Source organism: Acinonyx jubatus, chromosome D2 (genome assembly GCF_027475565.1).
Source record: "Acinonyx jubatus isolate Ajub_Pintada_27869175 chromosome D2, VMU_Ajub_asm_v1.0, whole genome shotgun sequence".
Taxonomy (NCBI): domain Eukaryota; kingdom Metazoa; phylum Chordata; class Mammalia; order Carnivora; family Felidae; genus Acinonyx; species Acinonyx jubatus.
In genome coordinates this window covers 12,505,405-12,521,054 of record NC_069393.1, presented here as the reverse complement: position 1 = coordinate 12,521,054, position 15,650 = coordinate 12,505,405, and the positions used below count along the sequence as shown (strand labels likewise).

The following is a 15,650-nucleotide window of genomic DNA, read 5'->3' as shown; positions in this document are numbered from 1 at the left end:
TATTTCTGAAGAGTCCAGCCTCGTTTCTTTACAGAATGTCCCTCAATTTGGGTTTATCTGATTGTTTATGTTCAAGTCCAGGTGAAATGTTATTGGCAGGAATATTACAGAAATGGCAGGCCCTTCTCTGCACACCATAGCGACAAGCATCTCTCATCATTTGTCCCGTGACCAGTTTGATCACTTGGCTACAGGAGTGCCTGCCGGATTTCTCCACCAAATACACACCTCTGCCCCTTTATAATTAATAAGCAGTTTGTGTTCTTTTCTAAATTAGCTAAGTATCATGCCCTCAATCTTTCACCTAATGGCCTTAGCACCAATAATGGCTCCTGCTTGAATTACTACTGTAGTCGTTACAAATGGTGATTTTCTAGTATTTCTTTTACCTTTTTCTCCCTCAGTTCTTAAAAGCTTTTTTTGCCCTAATGTATTATAATCAACTACTGCCATTATTTCATTGTGATACTATAATTATCTCAAACACGGCCAGCGGGAACCTCTCCAGCAGGGAGTATGGCTTCTCATTGGGACGCCCTGGCCTGCGGTGGCCGGGCAGCCCTTCCCTCAGGACAGAAGTCCATTTGTCCATCTGCCCCTACTCTGACACAGTGGAAAATGCTTCCTGGAGACCCATCTGCCACCACCTGTGGGTCTCCCTGGGGTGCCTACTGAGTTCTCTGAGCCTGGTGACCTGCTTACTCTAGACAGCTGCTGCCACGTGGAAAACCTGTCACCTTCCCAGTGTCCCCCAAACACAGCCCTCCCTCTCCACCTCACCTCTAAATCAGGCCATAGTGGCAACGCGGCCTCATCGCCTCCCTCACAACCTGAGACGTGGCCAGACTCCCTGCCCCGTCACTAAAGACCGACAGTAACTGGGAGACAGCGGGGTGGGGGGGGGGGCAGCTCTGAATCAACTGTAACTCCCTCACACCCCCGGGGGTGCCAAACGACAGGGTGTTCAGGACAGGGGCCCCGCATCCAGCACCTGGGCAAGTCCTCTGTCCCCCCTCCCTCCCAGACAGCTGGAGGGTCCCTCGAAGGGGCACAGGTGACCACCTCTCACTCCTGCTATGCCTTCCCCTGCAGCCTGGCTCCTCAGAAGGGTGACAAGACCCCTCACGTCTGCCCACCGCGCCTCTCCGGCTTCATCCCTGGCCACTTGCCACTGGGGCCCACACCCAGGGTCACCCCCCTTCCCCAGGCCTACTCTGTACTTCCCCGTAGCTCAACCCCACCTGGTAAACTCCTCACCCTTTGAGACCTGGCCGGGACGGCCGACACCCAGTAGCGTATACTACCTTCTGCGGGCACCATAGGCAGGTGACGGCGATCTGCCGGGTGACTCAGGGGAACCTGGGTGCCCATGGGGGCCCCTGTGGTATCGATCTGTGTATCCTCAAATCTCACCCCACACAGGGCAGGTGCTCTAGAAATGCTTGTTCAGGAAACAATCTCCCTGCCTCACAATCTGGGGGCTCTCTGGGGATGTCCCTTAAATAAAACCACGCAGAAACTCTAAGGCTTATAAAATGATGTAAAACTGCACATATCAAGGGTAAACTATAAGGAAATGGGAATAACTGCACAGAAAGCAAGATGAGAAATACGTAAGACAACGATGCATAAAGGACTAATAAACATACGGAAACATTAACAGTAAACAGGGCTCTGAGTGATTGTAAAAACTTTCCTCTTCCTGTATTATTTTTAGTGTATCTACAATAAATGTGTAGTTTCTTTAAAATGGAAAAAAATAATCTTTTTAGGAGAGAAAACAATCCAGTGCATTTCTATTTTTTTTTTTTTTTTTGTGTGTCCCTGAAAAAGGAAGAGAGCATTGGAGGCAGACAGAGGAAGAGCCTTGGGATGGGGAAGGGTCTGGAAATTACCTGTGAGAAATAGTTAAAAGTGAGAATGAACACAGAAAGGGGGGGGTCACGGTGACGACGGTAAGAAACAGGGCGGCAAGCAGAAAATGAGGTAAAATCGCGCACTGACAAATTAAATCCCACACGATTCCACAACAGGACACGAAGCTACTTTGGCAAGGGACGCAGGCCGTGTTCTCACGGCCGACAAGGCCTGCGGGACCTCGTCACAACCTGGGATCGGCGGGCGTGCAGGGCCGCCTGCCACGGGGCAGCCACCTGAGAAAGCACCAGAAGAGGCCACGAGGTCCCCCCAGGGTGGGAGCGGGGCCTCCACGGCTCAACCTCGGGCTGCAGGAGCTCGGACCTTTCTCGATTCTGGGAGGTGGGCAGGAGAGAGCACGGAGGCTGTTGTGTCCTGACCGCAGAACAGCGAACCCCCGCTGCCACCCAAACACAGCCTGTCCAACGGCGGGCCACGTTCAAGTGCACGGGGGCGGGGGTGCAGGGAAGAACACTCAACTTTGCACCCGAGGAGAACCACGTCACTAAGATGCCGTGTCAGATCATGGCACCGGCCAGCCGAGCGCCCTTGCTGCCATGTGACCGTGACCCTCTCTGTTCCAAGGTCACCACGGAGACCACACAGCAGAGCCCAGCATGCACCTCAACGTGATCTGAGCCACGGATTCCCTCGCAGGGTGACTGGCGAGAGAGCTGAAAACAGCCCACGGTACCTCCTCCGTCAGCCGTGGGCTGTGCGCGAACCTGGGGCCCGGGGCGGGTCTTCCTTTGTCCTGACGGTCAGAGCCAACGTTCATACGGAAAGCTAAGGACACCACAGTATTTGCAAATATTTGCTGTTGCGTTTTCTTTTTTAAAACTGGATCTGAAACAGCGGGAACAAGAGGCAGGAGGCTGTGTTCTGGTTGGTTCACACGCTCCTGGCAGAAAAGCTCTGATGACGGTAACAGGGCCGACGGCGTGACCGACTGGTGTCCGCTAGGCCACAGGACACGTGCGTCCCAGGAGCTCCTCATTGAGCAGCTGCACACCGCGACTCCCCTCTGCATGTCCCCAGGGGGACTCAGCTCTGTGGCGGGAGCACTGACGGAGGCCGCTGTCCTTCCTGCCCTGGTCACCGCACACGCCCGTCACGGTCCTGCCGAGTGCCCAGCACACGGCCAGGAGATGAGCGTACTGAGTGCCGCGAGCCTGCCGGGCCCTTCCTCCTGGAAGCCCCACGTCCTGGGCACCGGCGTTAGGACTCCCAACATGACGGCAGAACCACCAGACGACGTCACACACAAAGCGTCTTCTACGGCCCAACTCGTCCCACGCAGCTGAATGACGCCGGGACACCGTGCGAGGGCCACCAACCGACAGGCTGGGAAAGGGGTCACGTGGGGAGCTCTCCCCTCTGGAGGCTCTACTTCCCGCCCTGTCTCGGGCCTTTTCATGTGCCCGCATGCAGAACGTGACGGCTCCCGTGCTCGCCCAACCTTGACCCCGTACCACTAACCGTCCTAGACGGCGCCCCACTCAGGGGTCTCCCAAGCGCCTCACGCATAACTATCCCAGTGGGAAGACCCAAGGGGCCTGTGAAACCCTCATTCCCCACGTCAGGTTTTTGCCCAGGGGTACGACCCGCGCCCTCCTGCCCTCCCTCCGGGGGACGGCCAAGCACCAGCCGCTGCAGCACTCTGCACAGGGACCACGAGGGTGCGGGCTTGCACCAGGGGGCCGAGGCGCTGTCCACACAGGCACCTCTGCCCCCCACGCTCACTCCTCGCTCGCCGGCCCCCGGAGGCGTGCGACGCAGGCCGGCCCGTGACGCGAACGTTCGCCGGACAGGGGAGGGCGTAGGGTTGAAGCATACCCTGCCTTTGGCGTTTTCCGTCGACTGAGCCCTACGTGCTGCCGTCTCCCCCGAGCTCCTTCAGACAGACCCAGAAAGTGTCACTAGTGCCGTGCGGCCACTAAGGAAACTGGGGAACTGAGAAGGTCAACGCAACTGCCCTGGCTGGGAAGCAGCTGTGTGAGACCGTCCTGACTCTGACCTCAGGTGTTCCCGCTACTCGTTACTCGGTCGGTTTGTCCTTTTATGGGGTGAGAAGCTCCCTCTCTGTGCGACGGGTCAGGGGGAGGCTGTTCTGCAGGCGAGGCTGTGGAGGGCGGGGTGACTTCCTGAGGCTCCTTTCAATCCTGGCTGATCAGCCGTGGGCAGGGCTCTGAAGCAGCAAAGCTAATGTCCAGGGTCCCCCTCTAGCACCCCTTCTCCCCCTTCTGACACCGTTCTAGTCCTCAACTGGTCACTCGATTTCTCGAGCTTGGCCCGCCATGCCAGGGGCAGCCCCGGCCTCCGTGGCCTCCCCGACTCTTCTGTCCAGCATCAGAAACCATTCCCTTGTTCCTGGGGACCGTTCCTGCGAACGGAGTCACAACTGAACTGGAATCAAGTCTCCAGAGCCAACTTTCTATTTAGAGAAAAAATGGAGGAGAGAAAAAGGCTAATCGACACTACAAAGGAAAAACCGGATAAATCCAGAACGTGGGATACCCCAGGGAATAGCCTGTCTGATCTCCATGGGTTACTAATGGGCTTCAAACAAGAAAAAAGGGAGAAAGGAGAGAGTACTGCCCTAGAATTGGAGACTTAAGAGACAGATCAACTAAATGTAAGGAAGTTGGCTCCTGTAACTTGTACAAACTGATGTGTTTTTTTTAATTTTTTTTTTTAACATTTATTTATTTTTGAGACAGAGAGAGACAGAGCATGAACGAGGGAGGGTCAGAGAGAGGGAGATACAGAATCGGAAACAGGCTCCAGGCTCTGAGCTGTCAGCACAGAGCCCGACGCGGGGCTCGAACCCACGGACCACGAGATCATGACCTGAGCTGAAGTCGGCTGCTTAACCAACTGAGCCACCCAGGCGGCCCCAAACTGATGTTTTTAAAGGCATTTTTAAGACAACCAAGATTGGTCTACGAACTGGGAACTGCCGATACCGAGGAATGACAGTTGATTGTGTTCACTACACCAACAGCATGAAAGTTATCAATAAAATGTCCAAAAATTTCAGATGCACACTAAAGTAGATAGCCATGAAATGGCATTACCTGGGGTCTGTTTTAAAATACCTCAAGGGGTGCCTGGGTGGCTCAGTCGGTTAAGCGTCCGACTTCAGCTCAGGTCATGATCTCGCCGTTCCCAAGTTCGAGCCCCACGTCCAGCTCTGCACTGACGGCTCGGAGCCTGGAGCCCGCTTCCGATTCTGTGTCTCCCTCTCTCTCTCTCTCTGCCCCTCCCCCACTCGAGCTTTGCCTCTCTCTCTCCCTCCTTCTCTCTCTCTCAAAACTAAATAAAAAACATTTAAAAAAATACACATATACTTTTAATTTTTTAAATACGTCAAAATAAAACGAGATGAAGCTAACGTAGCCACTCTTGATAATCACGGCGTCTGGGGGGTTGGGCACATACAGCTTCCACACATGACGTTCTCTGCCCTGGGAGATGCGTATGAACGGTTTTAGAATAAAAATTATTTTCTGAATCCTTTCTTCCACGAGCCTGCTCTACAAAAGAAGGAATTAGATTTAACACATTGTAGCTAATTGTGCTCCCTTTTTTTGCTAAGCTGTACTCACGTTTCATCCCCTCCCACGTTCTTTTATTTAAAAACTCCCAATTTCCAAATGACCATCACGAGGGACGGCCCCGCTCGGGATTTCTGGCAACACCATAAACCAGAGGCACGTCTGAGGTTTTGTTTTTTGGCACAGTTCCTGCTGTGACCTCTTGTTTTTACCAAGAAAAGCCACAACTCTTTATAGCCTCAGGACCTTGGCTGGATTTGCCGATGACTCAGACAGGCGGTGAGTGCCAATGGGCCCCGGGCGTGGGCCGGCAGGCCTGGGCGCGATGGCAGAGAGAGGCCATGAGGAGAAAGGGAGCGGGAGCCAGGGCAGGGGGGATGGCCGCACGGCACAGTCCTTCACGGCCAATCCGGTCCGTGGGCCCGGCCAGACTTCCCATCTACCTCAACGAGCGCACCCCAGTCCCCGCTGGAAACGCTTCCCGACGTGCAGACTTTTTTTAAGAAGCCGAACTCGACTTAGGCACATACATCTTAACTGTCAGCCTACTACTGAGAACACACGGCTGATCGCCAGCCTCCCCCCCGGAGTCCACGTGCATCACTGGAGCCTCGCGGAGAACATATTTCCTACAGCCCGGCAGCCCCAGGCAGGCACTCAGTTTTCAGAGGCCGCAGAGGGGAGGCTGGCTTCCTGGGAGGAAGAGGGGACGAGGTGGAAGGGGGAGGGCGGTGGGGCTGCTGTGAGGGACGAGCGGAAGCTGGGACCACTTGTTCTTTGTGGCGGCTTCTCCAGGGTGAGGAGTCTGAAGTGAACCAGAGGAAGAGAGAAGCAGGGGACCAGCCACCCTCCTGAGCACACGCCTGAGTCTTAGAAGGGAGACCGGTAAGTAAGCACGTAACTTAACGGGGTCCAAACCTTCAAACGATAAAGACTCCGCTTCAAAAATCCAATACGTTTTGCAGCTCTCTTTCATGGTTCCAGCAGAGAAACTCTCTCTTCTGGAAAGAAGAAACTTTATAGAAGGGGAGGGAGCTGAAAGGACATGGGTGTTTTACCAACATCAGCGCGATGCAAAAAGAATCATTCCAAACACATCGGAGCACCCCGTATTTTCTCCCAGCCTCACCGAGGACGCCAGCCTCTCCTTACTGCTTGAGAGCTTTGCTGCAAGCCAACATTTTTACAACTCCATCTTCTGCTAATTATTTCAAAAGTTCCAGTGACCTCCCTAGTTGGAAGCATTGCAAGGTAAAAGTTATTTTGTGAACCGGGTGGAAAAACAGAGACGGTAAGAGAGGAACGGTTTACGTTAGCGAAAGGTCTCTGTGCCACCAGAGAGATCGATAGGGCCACACGCGCCTCTGGGGAGCGGTGACCTCGTTCGGGTGGGTGGAGGGCACGAGGGGACAGCGTCTCCTGCTCTGCCGTTAGAGATGACCACCGCAGGGATTAGTAGAAAGAAGGAAAAAATATCACTGGAGGCCGAACCTTCCACCTAAGAGAGAGGAAAAAAGCATATACGAGCTCTTGGATCTGCGTCAAGGGAGCGAATGGTATTTTAAAAGTTTGGCAGGAAAAGCAAAGAGCTACACCCACACACGCGGCTTAACCGCCTCCAGCGCACTCACCAGACCACATATGCTCCCAGCTGGGGCGCACTGGCGGGGCCTGGAGATGTGGGGAAGGGGGGAGGGGGTGGGCACCGGGCCATACTGCTCAGTAACCTTCCCGACACGGGCGGGGGGGCCTTGACTACACTCTGAAGAAACTTCCACCTTCGGCCTTAGTCAAAGGACCCCTGGGCCGGATGACAGACAGAAAACACAGGGAAAATCACAGTGAGCAAAGATTACCTTCGGAGAGCAGTTGAAATGCATACCGGGCACCGGGAGTGTGGTTACATACATTGTGATACAGCGGTAGAGGTACAGCGTGCCGACTATGCAGAAAAATCTTCTGCTGATGATAGACCTGGAGAAAGGGAAAAAACAGGGCACTCAGTCAGGAAATTCTGCAGGTGCATTTCAGTTGTCCGTGACCCGACCAAGCCAACCAACCCAAAGTTCCTTGAGAGCCTAGAATAAGAACGTTCTCATCAAAGCCAATAGATTGCGGTGAGGATTCTGAGAACGATGTTGTGGTTTTTGGTTTTTACTATTAACTGGCCCAGAGAGTCTCAAGTGCTCACTGTTCCTACTGATTAGGTTTCCCGAAGCCTTAAACCTGAGCTGACCTTCGCTTGACAGGTAAGCCCCCCCCCCCCGCCCCCGCCCCGCCCCATCGCAGCTGCCTTAGTGTCTGTGCTTAAACGCATGCAGTCTCTTCTGTCATAGAAGGAAAATGCTCAGAAAAGCACAATGGCACTAAAGTGCAAATTCAAAATTTTTCTGACCAGGAATGGGTCAAGGACACTGAACAATTTTGCTTGTACGTCCCAGAAAGGGATTCTCCGAGCTGATCTCTGAGAAAGCATGACGTCAAGGCAAAGAGTCTGAGGGCCAGCACGTGAGCCCGCCGCCCCTCTCCGTTTCCTAACCACGTGGCCGTGGGACAGGCCACGGACATCTCTGACTCGCGCTCTGTGTACCCGTAAACCTGGGGTAATGGCATCAGAAATCCCGTATGGAAAGCCCCCCGTCACACATGCACGACGGTTACATGGATGGGATAACCAAACAAGCAGGAAAGAGACACAGAGGCTCTTCGTCCTTCACCTTGATGAGCCTTTCTAACGAATTACCTGACCCACACACATGCACGGGGTACGGAGTTGGCGGTCCACACGGGTCACCTTCAGTTAGATTAAGTTGTACTGACTTCAGGGAATCCTTGGACAAAAACGGTCCCTCCCTTTCTACGTCTAGCCTGTTCTTCCACAGGCCACGATCCCGGTCCTGGGGGCTCCTCCCTCCGCCATGAGCAGTTCAAGGGTTCCCTTGGCCTGGATCGCCCGGAGTTAAACACACAAAAAAGTCTGAGACACAGGGGCCAGGCTTTCCTTTCGGACCCTGGGCGTTCAGTCACTCTACAGTCTACAGTGTTGCTCGATTCTTAGGCAGGATGGACATCCCCACTGCAGTGGGGACTAGAAAGAGAACTTGGTGCCACCGGTATTTTTGGTGGTAACGAGAGGAACAAAAGTAACAGGTTCAGTAACGGGCCAGCTGTGGGAGTAAGAAAGAAGAACAAAATAACCCACGCAACTGCACTGGCATTTCATTCCTAACTGCACCTGTTGGTGTATGTTACTTACGACGTATGGATGGAGTCTGGGTGTTTTACCCCCTCACCCACATTTCAGAAACTGGGTCAGAATTGCTCACCACAGAGGTGGTGTTACTTTCTCTTAGCGAAGCTGTTCACACCACCTCCAAGTGCAAGGATTTACCCAGCACAGAGCTGTCTTGTAAAGGTATGTGCCTCCCGGTACGACAAAAGGCACGATACAATTAAACAATACAGAGAAGGACAATAGTAGAGAACAATATGTACCCCATGAATGTCTGACCGAGAACACTCGAAACACCAAAGTGAATTATAAAGATTATCTTACTTCAGAAGGAAATGCCCTCTCTCACCACCCAGCCCGAACCAACCAGAATTATTTGCAATTTCACTTGACGTACACAAGAAAGACCTAAGACACAAAACTGTTTATTCAGATCTGTTTATCTCTCTAGGGGTAGAAAAACAAAGTGACTGCTACCAGTTAATCTGGGTAAAGACTACAATTAAAATTAAAAAAAAAATTTTTAAGTAAGGGGAGCTTGGGTGGTGGACTCTTGATTTAGGCTCAGGTCAAGGTCTCACAGTCATCTGATCGAGCCCCGCGTCAGGCTCCACACGGAGCATGGAGCCTGCTTGGGATTCTCTCTCTCCCTCTCTCTCTCTCTCTCTCTGTCCGTCCCCACTTGTGCGCTCTCTCTCTCTCTCTCTCTCTCTCAAAAAAAATAAATAAATAAAAATAAATAAAATAATAAGTAAACCTTAAAAAAAAAGAAAAAAATTAAAAGTAACAAACATCGAAGATTCAGTCACATTTACTCTTTGACTTGAAGTGAAAACAATCAAATGAATTTATCACGTGACTTCATCAGTACTGACAAGGCCACGAGTTGAAAGTGGCTGTGAGAATCACTTAATCTTTTAAAAATTAATCTTAGAATATCTTCAACATATAAAGTTAAGCTAGGATCTCCCCCCACAAACTTAAAAAAGTAGATCATAAAAGTGTTTCAAAGAAATGTATATACTTAAGGTGCTGATTCCTTCATCAAAAATTTCACACGTTAGAATGTTTTACTTACTTAGAGGTTCAAAAGTTCGAGATGTGTTTTTTAAAAAGGTTTACAGCAGTCAAAAATGGAACGAGGCAACAAAAAAGCCACAGAGAAAGTGTTAATGAGATATTACGAGAAATCCGGCAAATGCCAAGAACAAGACACCGCTAACTGTCGACACCACAGAGGTGTTCTTCTCGCATGGGGTCATCTCTCCTTTCCCGCCGGAGAGAAGCCTGGTCCCCGTCCACTCACACTGTGCCCTGACCATGACCTCCTCAGGTACTTGTCTTTGGCCGTGACTATCTGTTTGTCTGTGGACTACTTGACTAATAGGCCCTTACAACTTTTCCTGAGAGAGAGAGAGAAAAAAACCAAAAACAATCCACGTTGGTGAAATGTGATCATAAGGGTACAAGAATAAAAGCACTAATTACTATTTTACAGATAATTACTAAAGACTTGTTAGAGGAGATGTCATGTCTAGAACAGGTGACTGTGAACTTTTCAACATCCCTAATTTAGAAAGGAAAAAAGTACTCAGAACCTGAATAAATACTACCAAAGTTAGGTGGGTTTTGGCACCTGGCACAACGGTCTGTAAAGTTCTACAGGAAAAAAGGCTGAAAGAAGTCAACACACTACAGTGTGAAATTAAAACACTGGAGAGTCCTTTTGTTTCCCACAAGCTGTCTCTTTCAACTAATCCACAGCCAGAAAACGTACAAATGCTTTCAGAGCCCAGACCTGGTCTGCCTGCTCTTTATGGAAGCTTCTGGCCCTTAGAACCAACGGGCCCTGAAACACGGCAGTGGACAACAATCCAAGAAGCGAGAAACAAGAGAAGCACACGTGACAGGGAGACCCGTCGTCTGTGGCGCAGTCGTGGGTCCGCCACGCAGACCCGGCGCTCTGAGGGCATCACACGGGTGCTCGGCCTCTAACAAAGGTGCACCTGGTGACCTGGGCCACCGCAACTAATTTCCTTGAAAATTACTTCCTCACCAGCAAAAGGACACCTCGCCTCCTCCTCACGGATCAGAGAAATGCTACTGAGGTGTCTTTCCAGGCTGTTACGAACAGTAACCAGGATTTTGCCAGACTTCTCCCATATGCCAGGCTCTGTGCCATTTAGCTCTGAAGGCAACCTGCAACGCAATATGATCCTTAGTTCACAGATGGGGAAACTGAGGCTCTGAGTTTAAGCCGAAGTACAAATATATCACACGACACGAAAAGACTCGGGAAATGGGTGTCAAATTGTGTAAGGAACCCCAATTTTACCTGGAGCACACACTCTGTGCACCTACAGATGAGGTGACATCCTAACACATTTAAATCGCGTTTAAAAATCTACTTAACTCAGATTTTTCAGTAAGTTAGGGTTTTACGTCACATTTCCTATCGACCAGAACTCTAAAAAATAAGAGTTCTGATGATAATTAGTAGGCACACTAGTTATCACAGTCCGGGACCAGATCCGTCTAGACCTCCAGCACTAAAGGCATCTACCACCGTGCACGGCCACGTCTGCTTACCCGCTGGGGTTCGATGTGCGGGTCTGGAACGGCAGCCACGCCTCGGTGTTCCGCCTCGCCCGCACTCCCACGCAATGACCTGGCACCTGTTGTCCCTAACTCCACCCATGCTTCCCTAAAATCCCTTCCACACGGATGAGCCAGGATCATGTTTTTGGAAACAGATAAACAGAACACAGCCTCTGACCCCCTTCCGTGGTTGCCAAATACGTTTACAGTTCGATCCGAAGCCCTTACCAAGCCCAGGAGGCCCGGGGACAGCCCGGCCCGCCTCTGTCCAACCTCACGTCCCTCCGTTCCAGCCGCTGTCGTCCGGATTCAACCCCAGTCCGCTGCCACTGGCGCCCTTGGAATCTACTGTGCAAAGTCCCTCCTGCCTCAGGTAGGACCTCTGTGCCCGCCATTCCATCCGCTCGGTTCCCAGGATGCTGCCTGTCACTCCGTCCTCTGGCAGGAGACTCTGGAGAAGTTTACGCTCTATCCCTTCCTTGTGTTTTAACGTCTTCACCACCCCCGCCCCATTCCCATGCTCTGCGGACATTTACTCCAAAGTGGGGGTTTTTTGTTTTGTTTTTTTTTGAGAGAGAGAGGGAGCGCGCACACACACTCACGAGCAGGGGAACAGCAGAGAGAGACGGGGGACAGGATCAGAAGCAGGTTCCATGCTGTCGGCACAAAGCCCAATGTGGGGCTCGAACCCCCGATCCACGAGACCAGAGCTGAAGTCAGACACTTAACCGACTGAGCCACCCAGGGGCCCCTCCAAACTCCAACAGGTTTTAAATGTTCTCCTCCCTTTACTTCCTTGCTACCAGCCCTTGGGTTCCCTGGATAATGTCAGCCCCTCACCACTGCCTACTCAAGTTCAAAGTCCCCTCCACCAGACCCCACAGCTGCCTTACCTGGCAGACACAAAGCCCACTCCCCGGGGCAAAAGAAGCTGCTCATTATTCTCTAAAACCCTAGCTTCTTGCGTTTGCCCTGAATCTCTCTCCTTGGCTTCTGCCATTATCCCGTCTGCAATAATCCCAACCACCCACCCGAAATGCCACCTCTGCCCGAAGCCTTCCAGATGTCCCCAAATGGACAGAGCCACTTCATCCTCTGCACCACTCTTGAACTTTGCTTCTACTTTATGGTATATTTCACGTGATGCTGACACCGCCATTAGCAACAGAGGGGCTCGTCCCTTCTACCAGGGGAAGCTCTTAGACACGGCTGGGCCTCTCTTTTAGTCCCAGTGAGGCTCACGGTGGTACCTGCGACACTGGCCAGACCACGCGGCTCTGTGCCTCAGAACATCGCTTCTTTATTGCCTCTGACAGGCCCTTCCCGCCTCCTTCCGTAAACGACTGTCCATGTATCAGCCAGAACTAACTCGCCTCCGACACTCACTCTGCACCTTCCGGCACGTGCAGTAACATTCACAACACCTGCTAGGATGGCTGCATCCACGCAGATCCCCGTAGCCCGGGACCGAGCCGCCCCCTGCCGTCCCGTGTCTTCACAGCCCTCACCCAGGTCTCGACTGGTCCAGGTGGACGGACAGCCATGAAAACCTGGAGCTTAACTCACTACTTTGGGAAAGAAAATCCAAGGAAAGGTTTGTGAAACACACAAAAGGGACAGGGTAAATGCCGTGGGACAAAGAGCAAACGTGCATGCCCTCCCCCAAAGATCTGTAACTCATTTAATATTTCCTGGGCACCCGCAAGGGTGGATGGCACAGCCTGTGAGTCAGGAGACAGACGTGCTCACAGACCCCGCCCAGACAGGTGTCTGTGCATGCAGAATGCCTTTCTCCCTTTTAATGAGCCATCTCAAAGAAATTTTACATCTTTGGTATTAATTATTTTAACCACATTCCTGCTTAGCATATGTTATTGTCCCATTTTACAGAAGGAAAAATTAGGATGTAAAAAGTTCAAGTACTAGCCTGGGGCCAGAGCCAGTCAATGAGAACCACATGGGCCCTTGGTCTCTGGAGTTTCAACCAGCTATTCTTTTCACTAAAGAAATGGTCAGGGCAAAAGAAAAAAAAAAAGGCAATGGCTTAGGTTTTTTTTCCTAAGCTCCATGTAGAAGATGTGCACTCTAATACAATAATTGATTACAAGCAGGAAACGATCCACACTGGCTTAAGGAATTAGCAAAGAACAGGTCATATTATAAAACTGTCCCCACTCAATATATCGATATATACATTATCATTTCCTGGGTTAAACAGAGACTGTAACATAAGGTAAAGAAAAAAAATGTTACTCTACAAGATATGAGAGACGATATCAATATGATCTGCCTGGAACAGTCGTGAAGAATTAACATCAAGTGTCTTCCAGAAACTGCTAGATCTATATGTGCAAAACAGAAGGAGTTACGTTTCTTGTTGGTATTTCAAGCTATTAACAAAAATGATATATGTTCACGTGTACACGTATATACGTGTGTATAAACATGTGTGCTTGTGTTACATATACATACATACAACACATAGCTATATGCACACACATAATGCAAGCACATACATGGTATACCCAAATTCATAGATCTTACGTGTACATAACATATATGCATCATATACATAAATACCTACATGCATACACATGACGCATATAGGTATATGTACACTCACATCTTTCCTACATCAAACCTTACCACCTTGAATTGCCTTTTTAGGGGCTGGTTCTATCACAGCTAGCAGAACTGAACGATTATTGACGTTTGCTGTGGGGCTAATGGATTAACCTTAAAAGTAACACACTCTCCTTTTCACAGAGGGTTTCAGAGGGTTTCTAAAACCGAAATAAGCACATACATCAGCAGCAGTGGCTAACACTGAATTTTTGGCACGGTGATGAGCATAGGGCAACATTCAATAAACGTTAGCCGCTGCTACTATTTATTTGTTCACGTAGGGACGCCCGGCTGGCTCACAGCCGGTAGAGCCTGTGACTCTTGCTCTTGGGGTCCTGAGTTCGAGCCCCACGTTGGGTATGGAGATTACTTCAAATTTTTTAAGATTTCGGTATTTGTTCACGTAATAAAAATACACGTGCTGGGCACTGGGAATGTTGTGCTGCACAGCACGGACGGGAAGCCTGCCTGGGTGCTTGCCTAGCGGTGGAAGGGGCGGACACCTAGCAAGACAAATAAGCAAAATACAGAGCATTTTATCTAGAGAGCGAGGCAGTCAAACTGAGCGAGGGTGTGGGGGAAGGCAGACTGCAGTCTGGGGCTACGCGGGTCAGAGGAGACGTCCCTGTGAATGGGGGTTAGCCAGGAGGATGTCCGTGGCAGGAGAGTCCAGACAGAGGCTAGCGTGTGTGGGCGTCTGCTGACAGGTGAGGGGTGGTGGAGTAGGACGTCCGAGGACAGGAGACCTGGGAGGACCCCCCGGGTCGGCACGAGCACTCTGACCTCAAAGCTGTCGCAGCTGGGGGAAGAGGGACGTACACCTGCTTACTCTCACGGTGACACACGCAGGCTGCCGGGCTGACAAGTGTATCAAGGGAAGCGACGAGACCAGGAACAGAGAGACGGGGGGGGGAGGAGGCTCCTGTGACAGCCCAGCCCAGAGAGGATGGTGCCAGATCCAGGGCGGCCACAGAGGTGGTGAGGAAGGGTGGGATGCCACTTACTAAGACGGATGTGGTGGGTTAGGCTTGGGAACCAGGAGGGTGTCAAGGACTCAGGCAGGGACTTCAGACAGGTCACCTCACTCAGCCCACAGGACAGTGTCGGGACAGACATTGCCGCCTCACTCCCATCTCGCAGGAAGGAGACAATGCCGCTACGGTAATTCTGCAACCTGACCAGATCTACTCGGTTAGTACAGTAAGTGGCTGCAGGGACAGGTGATCTTCCACAAGTAAGATCTGCCGCGTAACTGAGTGCCTGTCACTGTCACAGTGCCGACAGGCTGGCGGGGGACAAATGCGGTGACTTCCAAATCAGACCATGGGTAAGTAATGGTCTGGGAGAGAGCATGCCTGGGTGTGCTATAAAACAGAAAGAAGGTGAACCTAATACTGCTTAAACACCCACTCATGTACGGATTACACATATCTGGGCACACACAGAAAAATATCCCAAGGGCTACAAACCCATTGTTTATGTCTGGCAACCCGACAGGTAACTTCTGTTTTCTTTTTGTTTCACTTCTAATCTGCCTAGAGGCAAGCTGCATTACTTAGTTTTCTTTAGCGTTATAAATAAAAATCGACCCATGCAAATGGTCATTTATTGTGCCTGCGTACTTTTAGTTTCGCTCTCTCCCCCTTTTCTCTTAAGTCTTGGTGGAAAAAACCCTTACAACATTTATGTTAACTTAAAACCTAAACTGCTGTGATTCCAGC

The 15,650-nt window shown here is 51.1% G+C and overlaps 1 protein-coding gene across 4 annotated transcripts in view; it reads right to left on the bottom strand.

Annotated features, from left to right (window-relative positions):
• The window catches only part of SGMS1 (sphingomyelin synthase 1), a 110,500-nt gene that overhangs the window by 13,950 nt on the left and 80,900 nt on the right, over positions 1–15,650 (bottom strand). For all 4 annotated transcript variants that reach the window (XM_053206822.1, XM_027049926.2, XM_053206820.1 and 1 more), the window contains exon 3: positions 7,331–7,448. In XM_053206822.1, coding sequence (XP_053062797.1) covers positions 7,331–7,448 — 118 coding nt within the window. The remainder of the gene's footprint in view (positions 1–7,330; positions 7,449–15,650) is intronic.